At 38.7% G+C, this 16,254-nt stretch overlaps 1 protein-coding gene across 1 annotated transcript; it reads right to left on the bottom strand.

The window, feature by feature from the left end:
* Nucleotides 1–1,591: 1,591 nt before the first annotated feature.
* LOC146968530 (phosphatidylcholine:ceramide cholinephosphotransferase 2-like) lies at nt 1,592–7,335 on the bottom strand. The gene is made up of 6 exons (XM_085806399.1): nt 6,782–7,335; nt 4,721–4,838; nt 4,540–4,597; nt 4,332–4,427; nt 3,011–3,177; nt 1,592–1,829 (listed from the first exon to the last, which is right to left on the bottom strand). Exons 1-6 carry the CDS (start codon nt 7,330–7,332, stop codon nt 1,656–1,658), a joined length of 1,164 nt encoding a protein of 387 aa, XP_085662525.1. The 5' UTR covers nt 7,333–7,335; the 3' UTR covers nt 1,592–1,655.
* Nucleotides 7,336–16,254: the final 8,919 nt, after the last annotated feature.

Below are 16,254 nucleotides of genomic sequence, written 5' to 3'. Positions count from 1 at the left end.
ATGTCAAAAAAAATAAAAGTCCCAAAAACTAAAAAAAGGAAAAAGGATAACACATCGATCAGCAGAAGCCGCTCTCGACTGAAAATAAATCTTTTTATTACAGAAGCAATAAACATCTGGATTCTGACACTGGACAGATGTTGAGAATGTTGCCGTGGTGAACATCAAGTTTACAAAATTAACACTACACAGCAACAACAACCTTCATTAATCCGACTTAAATTCAGCAGCATTTTTATTTTTTTGGTTTTTGGTTGAATTGAAAACAGGCAGTTTCTTGTTTCAGTAAAAAAAAAAAGAAAAACTAAACAATAAACACACATAAAAAATACTTTTTACACTTTTGTTGAAAATATAACTTAACAATAATCAAGTTTAGGAAGACGTACTTACAACAACACTCATGGACTCTCATTCTGATGAAGAGTTAGCACTTTTAGCTTTGTTAGCAAAACCGTAGCACGTAGCCTAACATCCCAGACATACAAACATTCATGGTGGCAAGTTTATCGTTGTGTGTGCGAAACATATTTTTATTTATATTCAGATAACGTAACAAGCTACCATGTTGCGATACAGGGAAGGCTACGTGGCTCGTGGTTTTAGCTGGTTTTGAACCTCCAGCTAGCTTAAATCCTCATCAACACAGTTCTTAAAGATAATAAGCCAACGTGGCAAACAAATCAAACTCGATGGCAACACTTTTCCTTCTCATACTGATGTTTAACAGATCGCATTTTAGCGTTGTCCCTATGTTAGCGTCATTTGTATTTCCCATCAACGCCGCTTTAGCATAACAAGCTAGCGTGGCTATCGAAGCATTCATTCCCACACTGATGTTAGCTTCGTAAATGTTAAACAACTAGCATTTTAGCTCTGTCCCAACTCTTTAGTTATGTTAGCTAGCTTCGTTGGCATTTCTCATCAACATAGCCCTTAGCATAAGGAGCTAGCGTGTGGCTAACTAACCATTCATTCTGACACTGATGTTAGCTTTGTAAATGTTCTAGCATTTTAGCTTTGTCCCAACTCTTTAGTTATGTTTGCTTCGTTGGCATTTCTCAGTTAGCGTTTGGCTAACTAAACATTCATTCTGACACTGATGTTAGCTTTGAGAACGTTAGCATGCCAGCAGTTTAGCTTCTGTTACAGTTTAACGATTTCAAAAGTCAGCTTTAAATAGGCTATCCATGCAAAGACTAGCATTTGTTGGCATAGCTAACTCGTGTAAACCATCTAAACTGTATAAAATATCTTATTATTACCATTTGATCAGATATAGGCTAGCCTATTTAATTTAACGTTAGTTCTAGAAAAGATTAATCTGAGCTTCATTCATTAAATGAACGACATAAAGAGAATATTCATTATTATTCGTCAGTATTTTGTTTCCACAGGTCGGTGACTGTTTATAATCCGCCTCTTCAGCTGGTCGATCTGTTCCTGTCCGTCCTCTGATGTGATTATAATCGATGTAAACGTAGTGACACCTCGTCGTCGGTGCCTCCTCCTCCTCCTCTTCCTCAGTAACCAGGAAGGAGGTGGAAATGTTGCTTCAAATAAATAAACCGCCGTTTCTCTCTCTCTCTCGTACAAGAGTCTTTCGTTTCGTCGTCAGCTCGTGTCACTTAGCTGCATCTCCACATCGTCCGTCCTCACTCGTCCCTCCCCCCCTCCACCATGCGGTACCTCTGTCGGCATGACGACGGCAGCGCCACCGGCCACGAGAACACGATGGGAACCGTCGTCTGGACGTTTCTCTCCAGGAAGTTGAAGATGATGTTCCACCACGTCCTCGACAGGTAGTTGTTGGGAGCCTGACGCAGCGACTGAGCAGAAAATAAAACAAACACAGGGAAAAATTAGTGATGGGAAGTTAAAGGAACATTGGGAGTGGGTTTATCCTTTTATCGTGTGTCGTTATTGGACATATTTAAAGAGCGTTAAATAAATAAATGTGTTATAAACTGAATATGGTTTTATTTTACTTTATTGATTGTATATTGAGTACCCAGTGGAGTAGCAACATAATTTCGTTGTACTGATGTATAATGACAATAAAGGCTTTCTATTCTATTCTATAGTTTTAAAGGGACAACGAGGAGTTTTGGAAAAGCGAAGCGTTTTCACACTACATTTATGAGCCTCCGCGCGCACCGTAAAATTCTTTTGACCGGCGCAAGACGGACTCATGTTTTCATTCATCAATAATTAAGGTCAGAGGTTCAAGGAGGTTCAGATACCACCGTAGTTCCGACCATAAACGGCGATTCAGCTACGTTATTCTCATGACTCGTTGCGAAACTGAAAGTAAAGAAACGCTGGTCGGCTCGACCAGCATCTCCGCCACCACTAATAATAACAAAATAACGACAGAATGATATATTTATCGAAAATGGGCCCATTAACAAGTGTGGGTAGCGGAGATTCATCCACATTAACCTGAGACTTTTTTATAACCGATTAGAAACTCCTCGTTGTCCCTTTAACCAATAAGCTTACACTGCAAAAACTCCAAATCTCACCAAGAACATTCGTCTTATTTCTAGTCAAAATGTCATTTCTAGTCAAAACAAATCTCATTATACTTGAAACAAGTCTCCTCACATAAAAAGTAACTTGTTTTTAAACACTTTTTTAGTAAAAAGTCACCTTTTAGTCAAAATGTTCTACTTATTTCAAGTGAAAGTATATTTTCACTTGAAATAAGTAGAACATTTTGATAGTAGAGCAAGTTTTTCCTTCTTATTACAAGCACAAAAAACCTGCTTTCACTGGCAGATTTTTCTACTTATTTCAAGTGAAAATTTGTTTGAAACAAGTGAAAATGATCTAAAAACAAGTTGATTTTTAGGTGATGGGTCTTATATAAGTGGAAAGAGATTAGTTTTGACTAGAAATGAGACATTTTGACAAGAAATAAGACAAATATTCTTGGAAAGATCTTGAGTTTCTGCAGCAGGGGGCAGCATAAGGACATGCCAGTGTGTTTATATATATTAGTACTTACATGTGAGTTGGCCATGGTGTGGTACCACCAGAAGGTCCGGGTGGTGACGGCGTAGGCGATGACCACGTCGATGCTGTAGTGCTCGTGGCCGATGAGGATGCAGACGACGCCCGAGGCGCTGAGCAGCCAACAGATCCACTGATACCACCACATCCAGCGAGGAGAGTCTGAACACACACACACACACACACACACAAACACACACACAGTGTTAACAATCCTGCTTCTGACAGTTAAAGTTTAACCCTCTAATGATCCTTCAATTTGTGCCACTTCATAAAACAATCAAAATAAACTTTAATGTCCCCGGAGGGAAAATTGTCTTGGACAATCAAGACTTCCATGACCGCTGGACAAAATTTAGACATCAGTTACTCCCAAAATATTTGTGATAGGCTACATATAGGTCTGTGTCTTGACTAAACATGAAAATCACTTTTGACATGGGTTTCTAAATGTTTAACCCCTTCCTGGCCACTTGTTTTTGCTGCAAAAACGCAAAATTTCTATGGGGCTCTATATGGGCTTTATGGCTGGTGACAGTAGTGATAAAAAAGAGATATCCAAAATCCCCTTGGTGAAAACTTCTGACTCTAATATGTCAACAAAATAAAACAAGAATTTTGAAAGGATGTTTCTCACTATTTTTTATTAATTATTTTTTTCCTCTCTCACTCTCGCCTATTTATTTCAGGTGATTATGTAACCAATTTTAACTAGAAGACAGGCAGGTGTACTGTATGTTGTTTTTGCGTTTCTGTTTTTCATTTTTCAAAGGAAATGTCATTGTTTTTGCTTTTTAACAGATGGATCCAGTTCAGGGTTGGGGGGAGGGAGGGGAATTGTGTAAAGACTAAAAATCAATAAAGATATGTGTAAAAAAAAAAAAAAAAAAAAGAATTTTGAAAGGGGCTTTATCCATTGTTCAGATTTCGGTTCTGGAAATTAGCATTAGCATATTTCATTAGATATCGCCTCATTTACATATTTAAACATAAAATTTGACAAAACTTGTAATACAAAAAATATGTGTCTTAATGTGAGTGATAAACTTGGGAAGTTTCATGGTGATATCTGTTAGTTAAAATTTTTACATTAAAAAACCCATTGGACATTTTTGTCCACTTGAAGGGTCATGGATGTTGTTAAAATGCATTACGGGTCCAAAAAAATGGACTTTCATTCTGAAATTTGGGACATCCAGAGTTTACCCAAAGATAAACCTCCTTGCCAAAAACCAGCCCCCAGTGACCTTTCATCTGACCTGGGGGGTTGGGAAAGTGTGAGAGGTGGTGGCAACAGGAAGGTATATTCCACTCACACTCTTTGATGAACAGGTAGGACAGAGTCAGCATGACGGTGTGGCCGCTGTACAGGAAGTCTCCACACATCAGGTGAGAGCCAGTCATGGACAAACCTGAACACAACAAACACACACAAACAAAACACAACAACAATATGAAGCAGTGTTGTTGACAGACGGTCTTTGTTTATCTTTGTAAACAGGAAGTGAAACTCTGTGTTTTTACCTCCTCCTGAGATCAGCTGCAAAATCCTCCAGATTTTCCCTGTGGAGTTGTTGTACAACTACAAACACACAAACAAACGAACATTTGATTTACAACAACATCGACATTTAACACCAGTGAACGTGGACTGTGTGTGAACTGGACCGGTGTGTGTGTGTGTGTGTGTGTGTGTGTGTTGTACCTTGGGAGCGCAGACCATGTGTTTCCCCGGCACCGGCAGCGTGGTGATGTACATGGTGACGCAGCGATACATGTAGAGAGTCCCGATCAGGAAGAAGCAGCGGCGGCCCACGATGGCTCTGCAGACAGGAAGTCAACGGTTAGTCACATAAATAAATAAATAAATAAAGACAGGAGGAAAGGGACTTGACTGGATACAGGCGTCTCTGGTTGGTCCCACTATAGTCTAGTTTGTATTCAGAGGGACCAGAGGTGTTCTGGAAGTGCCTCGCTTTTATATCAAATTAAATTAAATCTAAATAACATCACTGTCAAGATGTGGGATGGAGTTTCCTCTAAAGAAACTCAAACTGTTTCCCATTTCGTCCCATTTTTGCTGCCTGTAACGCTGCATCTCCTACATAGAGGATCTTAGCACCACAGTGCGATTTAAAGGGATAGTTCAGCTTGAGGTACAAATGGCCACTAAGTGTAATATCTGCAGTAGAAAGGTCTGTCTCCCCCACTGAGAAACACAAGACAATGTTGTCAATGAGGGACAATTAATCAGGAAGTCCCGGTGTATTATTCTGAGACGGCAGATATACTTAGTGCCCATTTGTACCTCATACAACCAAAAAAGTAGAAAGGTCGCGCACATCCAGTTTAAAAAGGTGCTGGCCTCAAACATAAATATAGACAGAAAAGAGAAAAGAGGAGACGGCACACTTCAGCTCCCTTATGTGCTGTTTTATTTAGCAATCCAATAACAAAAAGACAGTAACGTTTCGAGCATACTGCTCTTCTTCAGACTAACTAAGTCTGAAGAAGAGCAGTACGCTCGAAACGTTACTTTCTTTTTGTTGTTGGATGTGCATACAACCCCACTTCAAAAAAGCTGAACTTTCCTTTTAAACAATGGATTAAACAAAATGGCAGACCCAGAGAAACACATCAAACTACTGCAGCAGAAAATATTTTAACTGAATAAATCGACAGTTTAACTTTAGAGAAATCCTAGAGAAATCTCATTTGGAAAAACTACCAGTTGCAGCTCTTTGCTGGATGCTACTGGTCATCATTGACGTTACCATGGTACCATTGGTGCCTACGGTCCGGCTTGGCCTAATTGAACAGAAGAGTCTAAAAACATCTCAGTCAGACCAGCCTCAGTCCAACAGCAGCAGACGACGTGTATTTACCGTAGACAAGAGTGAACCGGTTCCACAGTGGAGCGTAAAGGTCAACAGAGTCCAAACTACAAACACGACTGTGAACGACTCACAAGAGGCCACTCGTCCCAAATCAATGGAACTCTTCACTTTTTGCTGATAAGTCGTCAAAAACAATCAATACTTAGAGACTATACAATAATTGACCCTTTGTCAAGTCCCGCCCTCCACGGTTACCGTTGGCAGGTTGGACAAACAATGGTCACGGAAGGGTTAAATCCCATTGGAAACCATTGAAAATTAGGCAGATTGAAATTGCTTGTAAGGAAAATTTGAATTATCTTACACATCAGAAAAATGGTGTCTGTGATAGAAGACAGACTCGGCTAAAGAGCGACTGAACGGACATTACATGACTTTTTCCGATAAGTGGTGAAAAATCATTGTTTTGGTCACTCACTAGCTTGCAGCTAACACCGCTACCTAACGTTAGCTACAAGCTAATGCTTAATCTCTGCCGATCTCCCGTTTCTCCTCGTAAAACTTCACAAAGTTCAAAAGACATTAGCAACGGTAATGTTACGTTTGCTAGATAACTTTGAAGGTTAAAGTAATATGTATATGTTATAGGCCCTATACATAGGCTAAGTATATTTATTGATGTCTTGGGTTTGGGGAATGGGATAAAAATGACTCTTTGGGAATACGTTCCAGATATCGTGAGTCGCTATTGCAGGAACCCTAGGCACACATTTTAGCCATATTGAACAATTATATTGCCGAAAAAATTGCTGTCTACCTATCTAGTTTCATAGAGTTTCATCCCAGGGTTGTCCAACCTTAGAATGCAGACCAATCAGAAGGCCAACAAAGGGTCAATTATAGGAAATAATAGAAACTTTCTATCGTACTTGTGCTTGAGGAAGAGCCACTGGACGAACCAGAGCCCGACCAGGATGAGGCCGTTGACCTCGGTGACGGTGAAGGCCCAGGGCACCCGGTCCACGTAGTCGAAGAACTTGTCGGGCAGCGGCGGGTTCACCGACTTGTCCGGCACCCTCTCGTGGACGACGGTGATGACGACGGTGGTGAAGACGAGGTTGAACAGGGCGTAGAGGAAGGCCACGCCCGTCTTCCACCACTCCGCGGGCAGCCGGTTGCTCCGCTCCTCCGGCACCGCGATCTTCACGTAGTCGCAGTGGCGCCGCAGCCCGTTGCTCAGCGAGTGGATCAGCTGGTTCTGCTGCAGCAGGTGGCTCAGCCGGCTGTGCTCATGCTTCTTCTTCTGGCCGTCGTGGGCGTCTTCGCCGGGCTGCGATGGTGGCGGTGGGGAGTTATTATTATGGCGAGGCGGGTTACCATTAGCGACCCTCTGAGGATTACTAGGGGTTGTTGTGGTCACGGACGCTTCCACATGAGGCCGGATGTCCTCGCTGTCTTGGATCAAGTCCGATGCCGCCATTGATCCGTCCTTTTCCCTTTAGGAAGTCTGATCAATAGAGCAGAAGGGGTTGCTGTTCGTTAGCCAATCAACGCCTTGCTAACGGCGGTTGATCAATAAAGCAAAAGGGGGTTGCTGTTCGTTAGCCAATCGAAGCCTTGCTATGCTAACAGCGGTTGATCAAATATTCCTTTATCGGGTATCGACTGCTTCTGTCTGGTTCAGGTGCGACTGGTAATCCCGTATCGGTATTCCAGCAGCAGCAGTGATCGATTCCTTCGTGATCAAAAGGTCCCGGATCACAACGACGAGCACCGTACGAATCAACGACCGGGATCAATACAGTAGCAGCAGTGAAGCCCGGCGATCCAGGCAGCGATTGGTCGATCCGGTCTGGTCAGTATGGTGCGACTCTGAGAAAACCTGAAAAACAACAACACAACACACATTTTTATTTTCAGTTTGTTTTTCAGACGTAGATTTTCATTTTGAGGTCAAATGGACCGTGTCAATCACAGAAGGTGTTGTGTTTGTGACGTTACGCGAATACCTTTCTTTTGTCCGACTCCCGTTTTAAAACAAATATTCTTAAAGCTTCACTGCATTTGTGTTTCTGTTGTGTCTATGATTATCAGTTGAGCTATTCAGCTTTAGCAACTGTTCACATACAAGACAAAAAGTTATAATACGTCGTCTGATCGGCTAATGGACGCTACAGTGACTCAGTATCGGAAAATGTCAATGTGAGCTGGACCCAGTTAGCTAGTTAGCATGCTAACATCAGCAGGAGAAAACAAGTTATAGAAAAAGACAGTAAATTAAAACATTGTTTTCCACTGTAGGCGAGTAAATGAATAAAGTTTGATGCCAAAGTTGCAACATTTCTTGGACTGGTGAGTCAACAGCTGGTAATGCTAACGCTAGCTATGTAGCAATAGCAATACTTTACAAATGGCTCCTTTTAAAACTGCACTGATTGTAATTGATTGTAATTAAGGTTAAAAACATATATCTATTTCTTTTATTCTACTTTTTTATTCTTCGTTGCTCCTGCTTTTAACTCTGTTTTTTGTTTTGTTTTTTTAAGTTTGTTTTATGCTGTTCTTTTCAAATGTTTTGTCTTTATGTAAAGCCCATTGAGTTGCCTTGGTATGAAATGCACTATAAATAAAGATGCCTTGCCTTGCCTACAAGACATTGGTGGGTTGGGATCAAGATTGCACAAGAAACAACTTGTAAAAGTACCTATAGCCTATGTATTTAGAGTTTGGATTCTAATAAATTACAGATAAATGTAACCAATAATGCTTTAAAGCCAATTTATCCTCCTCATACAAACTTCATTTTACATTTAAACATGTTTCTGATGCAGTTTCATTGATTAAACTTTACTTTTTTCTGTTATAACTGATACATCTGATCACATTTCTTCCAGCCTCACACATTCCTGCTGTGAACCGGTTCGGTAAAGTTTTGCATTTTTTGTTGGGGGTTCTTTTTATCCGTAGTCGATTCGGCCTCCATTTGTGAGTCAAAGGAATTGTTAATGAAGTTGTGAACCACTCACACACACACACACACACACACAGACCGGCAGTCAAACAACTCAGGTATTTAACTTATCTCTGCAGCTTATCAAGTTCAGATAAGTTACTGACCTGCTTCACACACACTACTGTCTGAGTGTTTGACTCCTAGTAACCTGAAGGAGACACTCCCTTTAACAACACAAACACGCCCAAACACACACACACACACACACACACACACACACACACACACACACACACACACACACACACACACACACACACACACTATTCAAACAGCCACGTGTGTGTGTGAGATCTGCATCTTCTAAACTGGTTGGTTTTCTTTAGCTTCTTCTTGATTTCACGCTTGTAACTTTAATCCTTCCCGTCCGTCAGTGACTCGTCCACAGTAACTATCTCTTACACTGCAAAAACCCCAAATCTTTCCAAGAATATTTGTCTTATTTCTTGTCAAAATGTCTAATTTCTACTCAATACTAACCTCTTTCCACTTAAAATAAGACTCATCACCTAAAAATGAACTTGTTTTTAGATCATTTTCACTTGTTTCAAACAAATTTTCACTTAAAATAAGTAGAAAAATCTGCCAGTGAAAGAAAGGTTTGTGTGCTTGTAATAAGAAAGGCAAACTTGCTCCACTATTAGATTTTTCTACTTATTCCAAGTGAAAATCTGCTTGAAAGAAGTAAAAAGTGTCTAAAAACAAGCTACTTTTAATGTGATGAGTCTTAGTTTAGGTATAATGAGATTTGTTTTGACTAGAAATGACATTTTGACTAGAAATAAGACAAATATTCTTGGTAAGGTTTTGAGTTTTTACAGTGTATCGTCATCGTCCTTTATACTTCCAGCTCAAAAACCATTTCTTTTATCTACAGGTCAAATCAATCCAAACATCCACATTTCAAACTACAAGCTGCGTCGTTCACCTCGTTCTGCAGAAATCTCTCTCTGTCTCATCTTCTACGATCGTGATCTCGCCCCTCGATGAAAGAACTCTGTCATCGAGGTTTAAACTCACGACCTTGTTTTAAAGATCCCAGCGTCTCCTCACCGGCTTCCTGTTGCTTCTGGGATCTATTTTCAGATTTGTATTGATTAGTTTAAAAGCTGAGAGAGGCCCGTGTCACCTTCAGCTCCTGGAGACCATCAAAGCTTCACCTCTACTTGTTTTATAAGTCTGGACTGATAAATAACTCATCATCTTCACTGGCTTTGTGCTTTTGTTCGTTTCTTCTTACTCTGAGTTTGTTTTATTCTCAGTTTTTATTATAAATCACTTTGTAAGTAAAGAAAATTATGCACCAAGTGTTATGATTATTCACATTAAAGCCCCAGTGTGTAACTTATTTGGCTTTTTATTAGCAAAAATCAAATATTAAAAATATTAAATACGTATTTCACTGAAGTCGATCTGTTGTCTGTCTGACGTCTGCCCGATTTCACGTGAATGCAACAACAAGAATACGTTCAGATATGCAACCGCACCGCTAGATGGGGGGAATTCCTACATACTATACCTTTAAAGAATAACTTTCATTGCATCTTCATAAAATGAAAACATAACACAGTTTTTTAAAGATATCGAAAGAGCGATCAATCAATCAATGAATTGAACAAATAGGCTGATAACAACCAATTGATCTTTATCATCATTTATATAGTCGATCACTTTCTACTGCAGCTTCTGACCAGTTTTATCTTACAGACTGTTTTATTATTGAAATAAAACTATAAATAACTGATATAGTATGTATACAGTATCAATCAATCATGAAAATGATCAGCTTCAGTCATAAGATGCCACTTTAAAAGACTAAAGTTTATTCTTTTGTATTCTAGTGCAAACCATCAACACTGCCATTTAATAAAACCCCTTTTTATTTAATAAACTTTCTATTCCATTCAATTAATTATGTTATAATCATTTTTCACTGGTAAATCTGAAGAACTGAGCTCACACAGGGACTTTAAAGGGATAGTTCAACATTTTGGCAAATTGGTCCATTGCCATAAGAGTGCCAGAGTTGTTTTAGAGGGAAATTCATGCAAAACCCGCTGATGCACGTTGCCTTCAGGAACAGTTTTTCATCAAGCAGTCTCTGTATTTCCCTCTAAAACAACTCTGTCTGGTAACGTTGTGTTATTGTCTCATAGCGTGGTGAATGTGCAGGTCACAACTTGTCCACCAGAGCGTTGTGGAGTTGTTGGATTGTGTATTTGATGAGTTTGATGAGGGAAACCAAGAAATCCCATGTCCAACAGATTAAACCGAGCAGCGAGTTGAGGAAGGATTGATGAATGTAAAGTTAAAGGGATAGTTCACCCTAGAATGATATTTCGCTCATTATCTACTCACCCTCATGTTGACTAAGGGCTGGAAGAAGTTTCAGATTCCTCCGTGGCTTCTCTGAGTTACAGGGGGTCTCAGCGTAGCAGTGCATGTCCATATAACGGTTGCAAAGGGACACCGGAGCTCTTCGTAAAAAAACACACACAAAAAAACATCCAAATACCTCCATGATGCTCGTATGTAATGTCCGTCTTGTGCTGAAGCCCCAAATTGCGTAATTGTCCCGAAAAAAATTAAATAAGTCTATATTTTAAGCTTGTTTGTAGCGGAAGCTTCTCGAAGCTCCTCTTCCTGGTCCGTCCAAATCTCGCGTGATTCGCAGTAACCGCACTGACGCATGCTGACGCCGGCGCAAATCACGCGAGATTTGAAACTTCTTCCAGCCCTTAGTCAACATGAGGGTGAGGGTGAGTAGATAATGAGCGAAATATCATTCTAGGGTGAACTATCCCTTTAAACTGCTGCAGATCCAGTTAGATTGAGTCATGTCTCTCTCTCCTGCTAAATATCTCCCGTCCCTGTCGCCTCGCCAACAACAATTCACACAACAGTGAGTGTGTGCTGGTGTATGAGTGAGTGTGTGACCGTCTGTTGGCGCCTCGTCTCAAACCGCTGCAGCCTCAACGCCCTCGGGCTGCTCGTCACGAACCGTCCTGTCCTGTGTGTTATTATGCAACAACTGGTGAGGCAATTACAGGTGTGTGTGTGTGTGTGAGTGTGTGTGTGTTTTAGTCTACGTTGCAGATTCTTGAGACTATTTTCAAAATAAAGCTTCAAAAAATAACATAAAATGCCCAAATATGTTCCAAAACCCCAAAGTTATGTCTTCAGATTGCTTGTTTTATCCACAAAATAGTCCAAAAAAACCCAAAATATTCATTTCATAATGATAAATGAACAGAGAAAAGCAACAAACCGTCACATTGGAGAAGCTAGAGACAGTTTTTCTGTCTAATTAATGACATAACTGCTTTAAAAGAGTAGATATATTGTGTAATGAGAGGAAAGAGTAGAGTATTATGCAACAACTGTGAGGCAATTACAGGTGTGTGTCTGTGTTTTAGTCTCTTCAGGTGCCTAGTTTCAGATTCTTGAGACTCTTTTCAAAATAAAGCTTCAAAAAATAACATTAAATGCCCAAATATGTTCCAAAACCCCAAAGTTTTGTCTTCAGATTGCTTGTTTTATCCACCAAATAGTCCAAAAAACCCCCAAAATATTCATCTTATAATGATAAATGAACAGAGAAAAGCAACAAACCGTCACATTGGAGAAGCTAGAGACAGTTTTTTGTCTAATTAATGACATAACTGCTTTAAAAGTGTCAATCTATTGTGTAATTAGAAGAATAAGAAATGAAAACTTCTACCTTTCCAACAACTTCGTAGTTTGTAGACATTGTTTAGCTGCTATCGTCTCCTTTAAAGCTCAACACATGTTCTTATATTTTGGTTTTAGCAGCTTTTTAAACCTCACAGTGTTTCTAAACTACCCTGTGAATGGTTTTCTTATGTCACATCCTGTTTACAGCCCTGTCAGAAACACACAGAAATGAACCCTAAATCAAATTTGAGACCATGGGAATTCAATTTCCCCAAATTAGTGCTGATTCATCAACACAAGACAGACACGGTGGAGAGTGTTACAGCAGACTGACGGCAAAACACGAGTTTTACTATCGGTATTGATTCACTTATTCATCAGTTTAGTTTGTTAGGAATCGATACAGTGAAAAATACTCATTTTTAACATCCCATAGACTAAGTTTTCAACCTTCTTCTGTTCAAAACTCCAAATATATTCAACTAGGACGATACAGAACAAAGACTAAAGCAGCTTATGTGTCCTAATAACTGACTTAAATGATGCATTGATTGATAAAAAATGCTGCATTCCCTGATTGATCGATTGACAGGTTAGCTAATCATGTAAGTGCTCAATAAAAGTTACAGTAAAAATGTTTAAAGGGAAAACTGTAAACTTCTTTAACTTACAGAATAGAGAAGGAGCAAGTCGCAATTTATGTTCACCAAATCAATAAAGTCATTAGTTTTCAGTTTAGCACAAACTTTAAATACACTAATAAGTTAAAATAATAACAGCCTAATAGAAATAATAAAATAAACAATACAAATATGAGAATACTACTACTACTAATAGCCTAATAATGATAAATATAGGCCGAATATAATAAAAATAATAAGGTTTTTAAAGAATTTAAAAGTTTTCTTGGCCTGTTTCCACCATTTAAGTCCTGAAAACTTATCGGCTGTGCATCAATAATCATATTGATAAGGTATCGGTAGTTTCGACACTTTCAGCTGTTGTCGGTGGCTGAAAGACAGAAAACCGCTGAGCACGCGCGTCCTTCATTTTGTGACACGGGACATAAACACACCTGCGTGACGGTGCGTGACACGTTTCCTTTAACTTAACAGGTAAAAAAGGAAACAAAAAAAACCACACAACACACGACACAAACCGCTTCTTTTCTCCTAGAAACACACTCACCTGTTCCGCTGCAGAGTTTCTCTCCTTTAAACTCACTTCTCCACACTTTTTTCCACTCCAGAAATCTTCTTTTCCTTCTTCTCCTTCTACTTCTCCTCCTTCAGCTTCTTTTCCCTCGACTCTTCATTAACTGGAAGCGCGCTCCCGCTGCTCTCTCCGAGGACGAGCGCCAGTATCGGTGAGGAAGCCACGCCCCCACCGCCTCCCGTCAGCGGCTCCAAATATGGTTCGGTGGTTTCCGCTGACGACGATGACTCACCGCCGAAGCTGCCGACGATGATGACTCACCTGAGCTCGGCTTTCACTCGGGATTTTCCGTAAAGAAACGAAGGTCAATCATAGAAAACAGCTCTAAAACTCGCTGTAAGTAAATAAATATAAACTTTTCGGGGGCTAATTAGCATAAAATTCTGTTATTTTACAATGAATAAATTGATAACTCGGGATTTTCCGTAAAAAAACGAAGGTGAATCATAGAAAACAGCTCGTTTAAAGTTATAAAACTCGCTGTAAGTCAATAAATATACACTTTTTTTGGCTAATTAGCATAAAATTCGGTTATTTTACAATGAATAAATGGATAACTCGGGATTTTCCGTAAAAAAACGAAGGTGAATCATAGAAATCAGCTCGTTTAAAGTTATAAAACTCGCTCCAAGTGTAAGTAAATAAATATACACTTTTTTGGCTAATTAGCATACAATTCTGTTATTTTACATTGAATAAATTGATAAATAAAACTATGAGTTTGAGTTTGAGTTAGAGTTAGAGTTTATTTCAAACAGCAGCACATCAAAAAATAAATAGCACCACAAAAAAAAAAAAAGCAGGGCTGCATGGCTGATCGAAAGTAAATAAAACTATGACATCATATTTAGGCTTACTAAGTCTGAGGCAATGCATGGTGCATGGTTTAAATTCTTTTACTATCTGTCATTAGTAGCTATGACTCCAGACAGCATTAGCTTACAAGACAGTGACACATTAATATACATATAGCCTAAATAAGTATTCAAATAATGAAAAATGTTCATTTTATAGCTACTATCTGTTATTATCCAATGACATGAGTCAAAATGTTAATAAAATGCCAATTTTAAGTAATATTTATGGTCAAATTAATAAAAATCAGAGGTTTAACTTCCAAATCCAAAATATGAAATCCATTTTTTTTTTTACTCAGTAACTTTGTGTCTGATTTTTCTGTTAATATTATTATTTTATTAGCCTATATAGGTTGTTGTATGACCATATGAAACAATTGTGAATCATCCACTGTAGATTTCACTGAATGTGTCTTTATCATTGTGTTTGTTAAGGGTCAGTCTCTCTCAGCGCTGTTACTTCCTGCTGCTGCATTTCCAGTGAAATCCTCTGAAGAGGAAGTAAGTCACACACTAAACACAGCCATAAAATCTAGACACTGACTTTTAATTGATACAAATGACTTAGGAATTAGTTAGCTGTCTCAATGTGAAACTCACTTCCTGTCACTCCCTGAACTGACTGTATAATCAAACATTGGCTCATGGCCTTGGACGTAGAAGACAATAGATTAGAGCTTTTACTGATACTGAGTTTACATTCAGCTATTATTACTCATCATGAGATTAAACATTGGTGAGTTTTTATAAGGCTGATATTTATTACACAGTCTGTTAGAAATGTGGTAAAATAGGCAATCAAAGCAGAAAATATGATTAATAAGTTAAAATTGTATGAAATATAGCCTAATATAAAAGTTAAATTGATGTTTTTAGTGGAATTCGTGGAATTTAGTCTTGTTACATCCATATTTATTAATTTAATTGAGAATCAGCAATGTCACTCATCTATTAATTGTTAACATTCATTAAAAAAAGACAAAAATTGAAAATATACCACGTAACAACCCAAAATTAAAATTATGATTAGGCCTATACTTTGTTTCCTATTGACATTAATTTCAAAATAAAAGACATCCAAAAATTCAAAGGGTTGTTTCCACTAGAGGAGAAAGAAAACAATCATAATAGTTATTAAAGTGGAAAAAAAGAGTGAAAAGTTAATGTGTAGTATTATTGTAGTAGCGATGTTTCTCCACTAGAGGAGGCTGATTATCTACTGAAGAACACAGTGAAGTGAGACGCCGCCACGACGCCACTCCCTCTGTGGAAGCAGCTCTGTGTGGAAGGACAGAAGGACATTCTCCACATACTTCAGATCTGGGAAGTTTACATCGTCCGTCAGAAGGAAAGTAAAAGTGATTATTCAAGTAGATTACAATAAATTCTAGGAAATCCTGGATTTCCTGAAAAATGTTGCTCAAGAAAGTAAAAAAAAAAAAAGTGAAAATGTCATTTACTCTCACCTTAGATTTCAAAATAAAAGTCTAATTCTAAGGAAGAGAAAACATTCAGAAGACGTTTCTGTCTTGATACCTGCAGGAAAATGTGAAAATGATCACTTATATAGTGAAATAAAGTGTGTAAATATATACAGTATATGAATGTATAGTATTTATATAATGTATATAACACAACCAGA

This window comes from Trachurus japonicus, chromosome 18 (assembly GCF_045865225.1).
Source record: "Trachurus japonicus isolate A0001 chromosome 18, Traja_1.0".
NCBI classification, from domain to species: Eukaryota; Metazoa; Chordata; class Actinopteri; order Carangiformes; family Carangidae; genus Trachurus; species Trachurus japonicus.
Note: the sequence above shows the minus strand (reverse complement) of the source record. Positions and strands in the feature narration are given on the sequence as shown.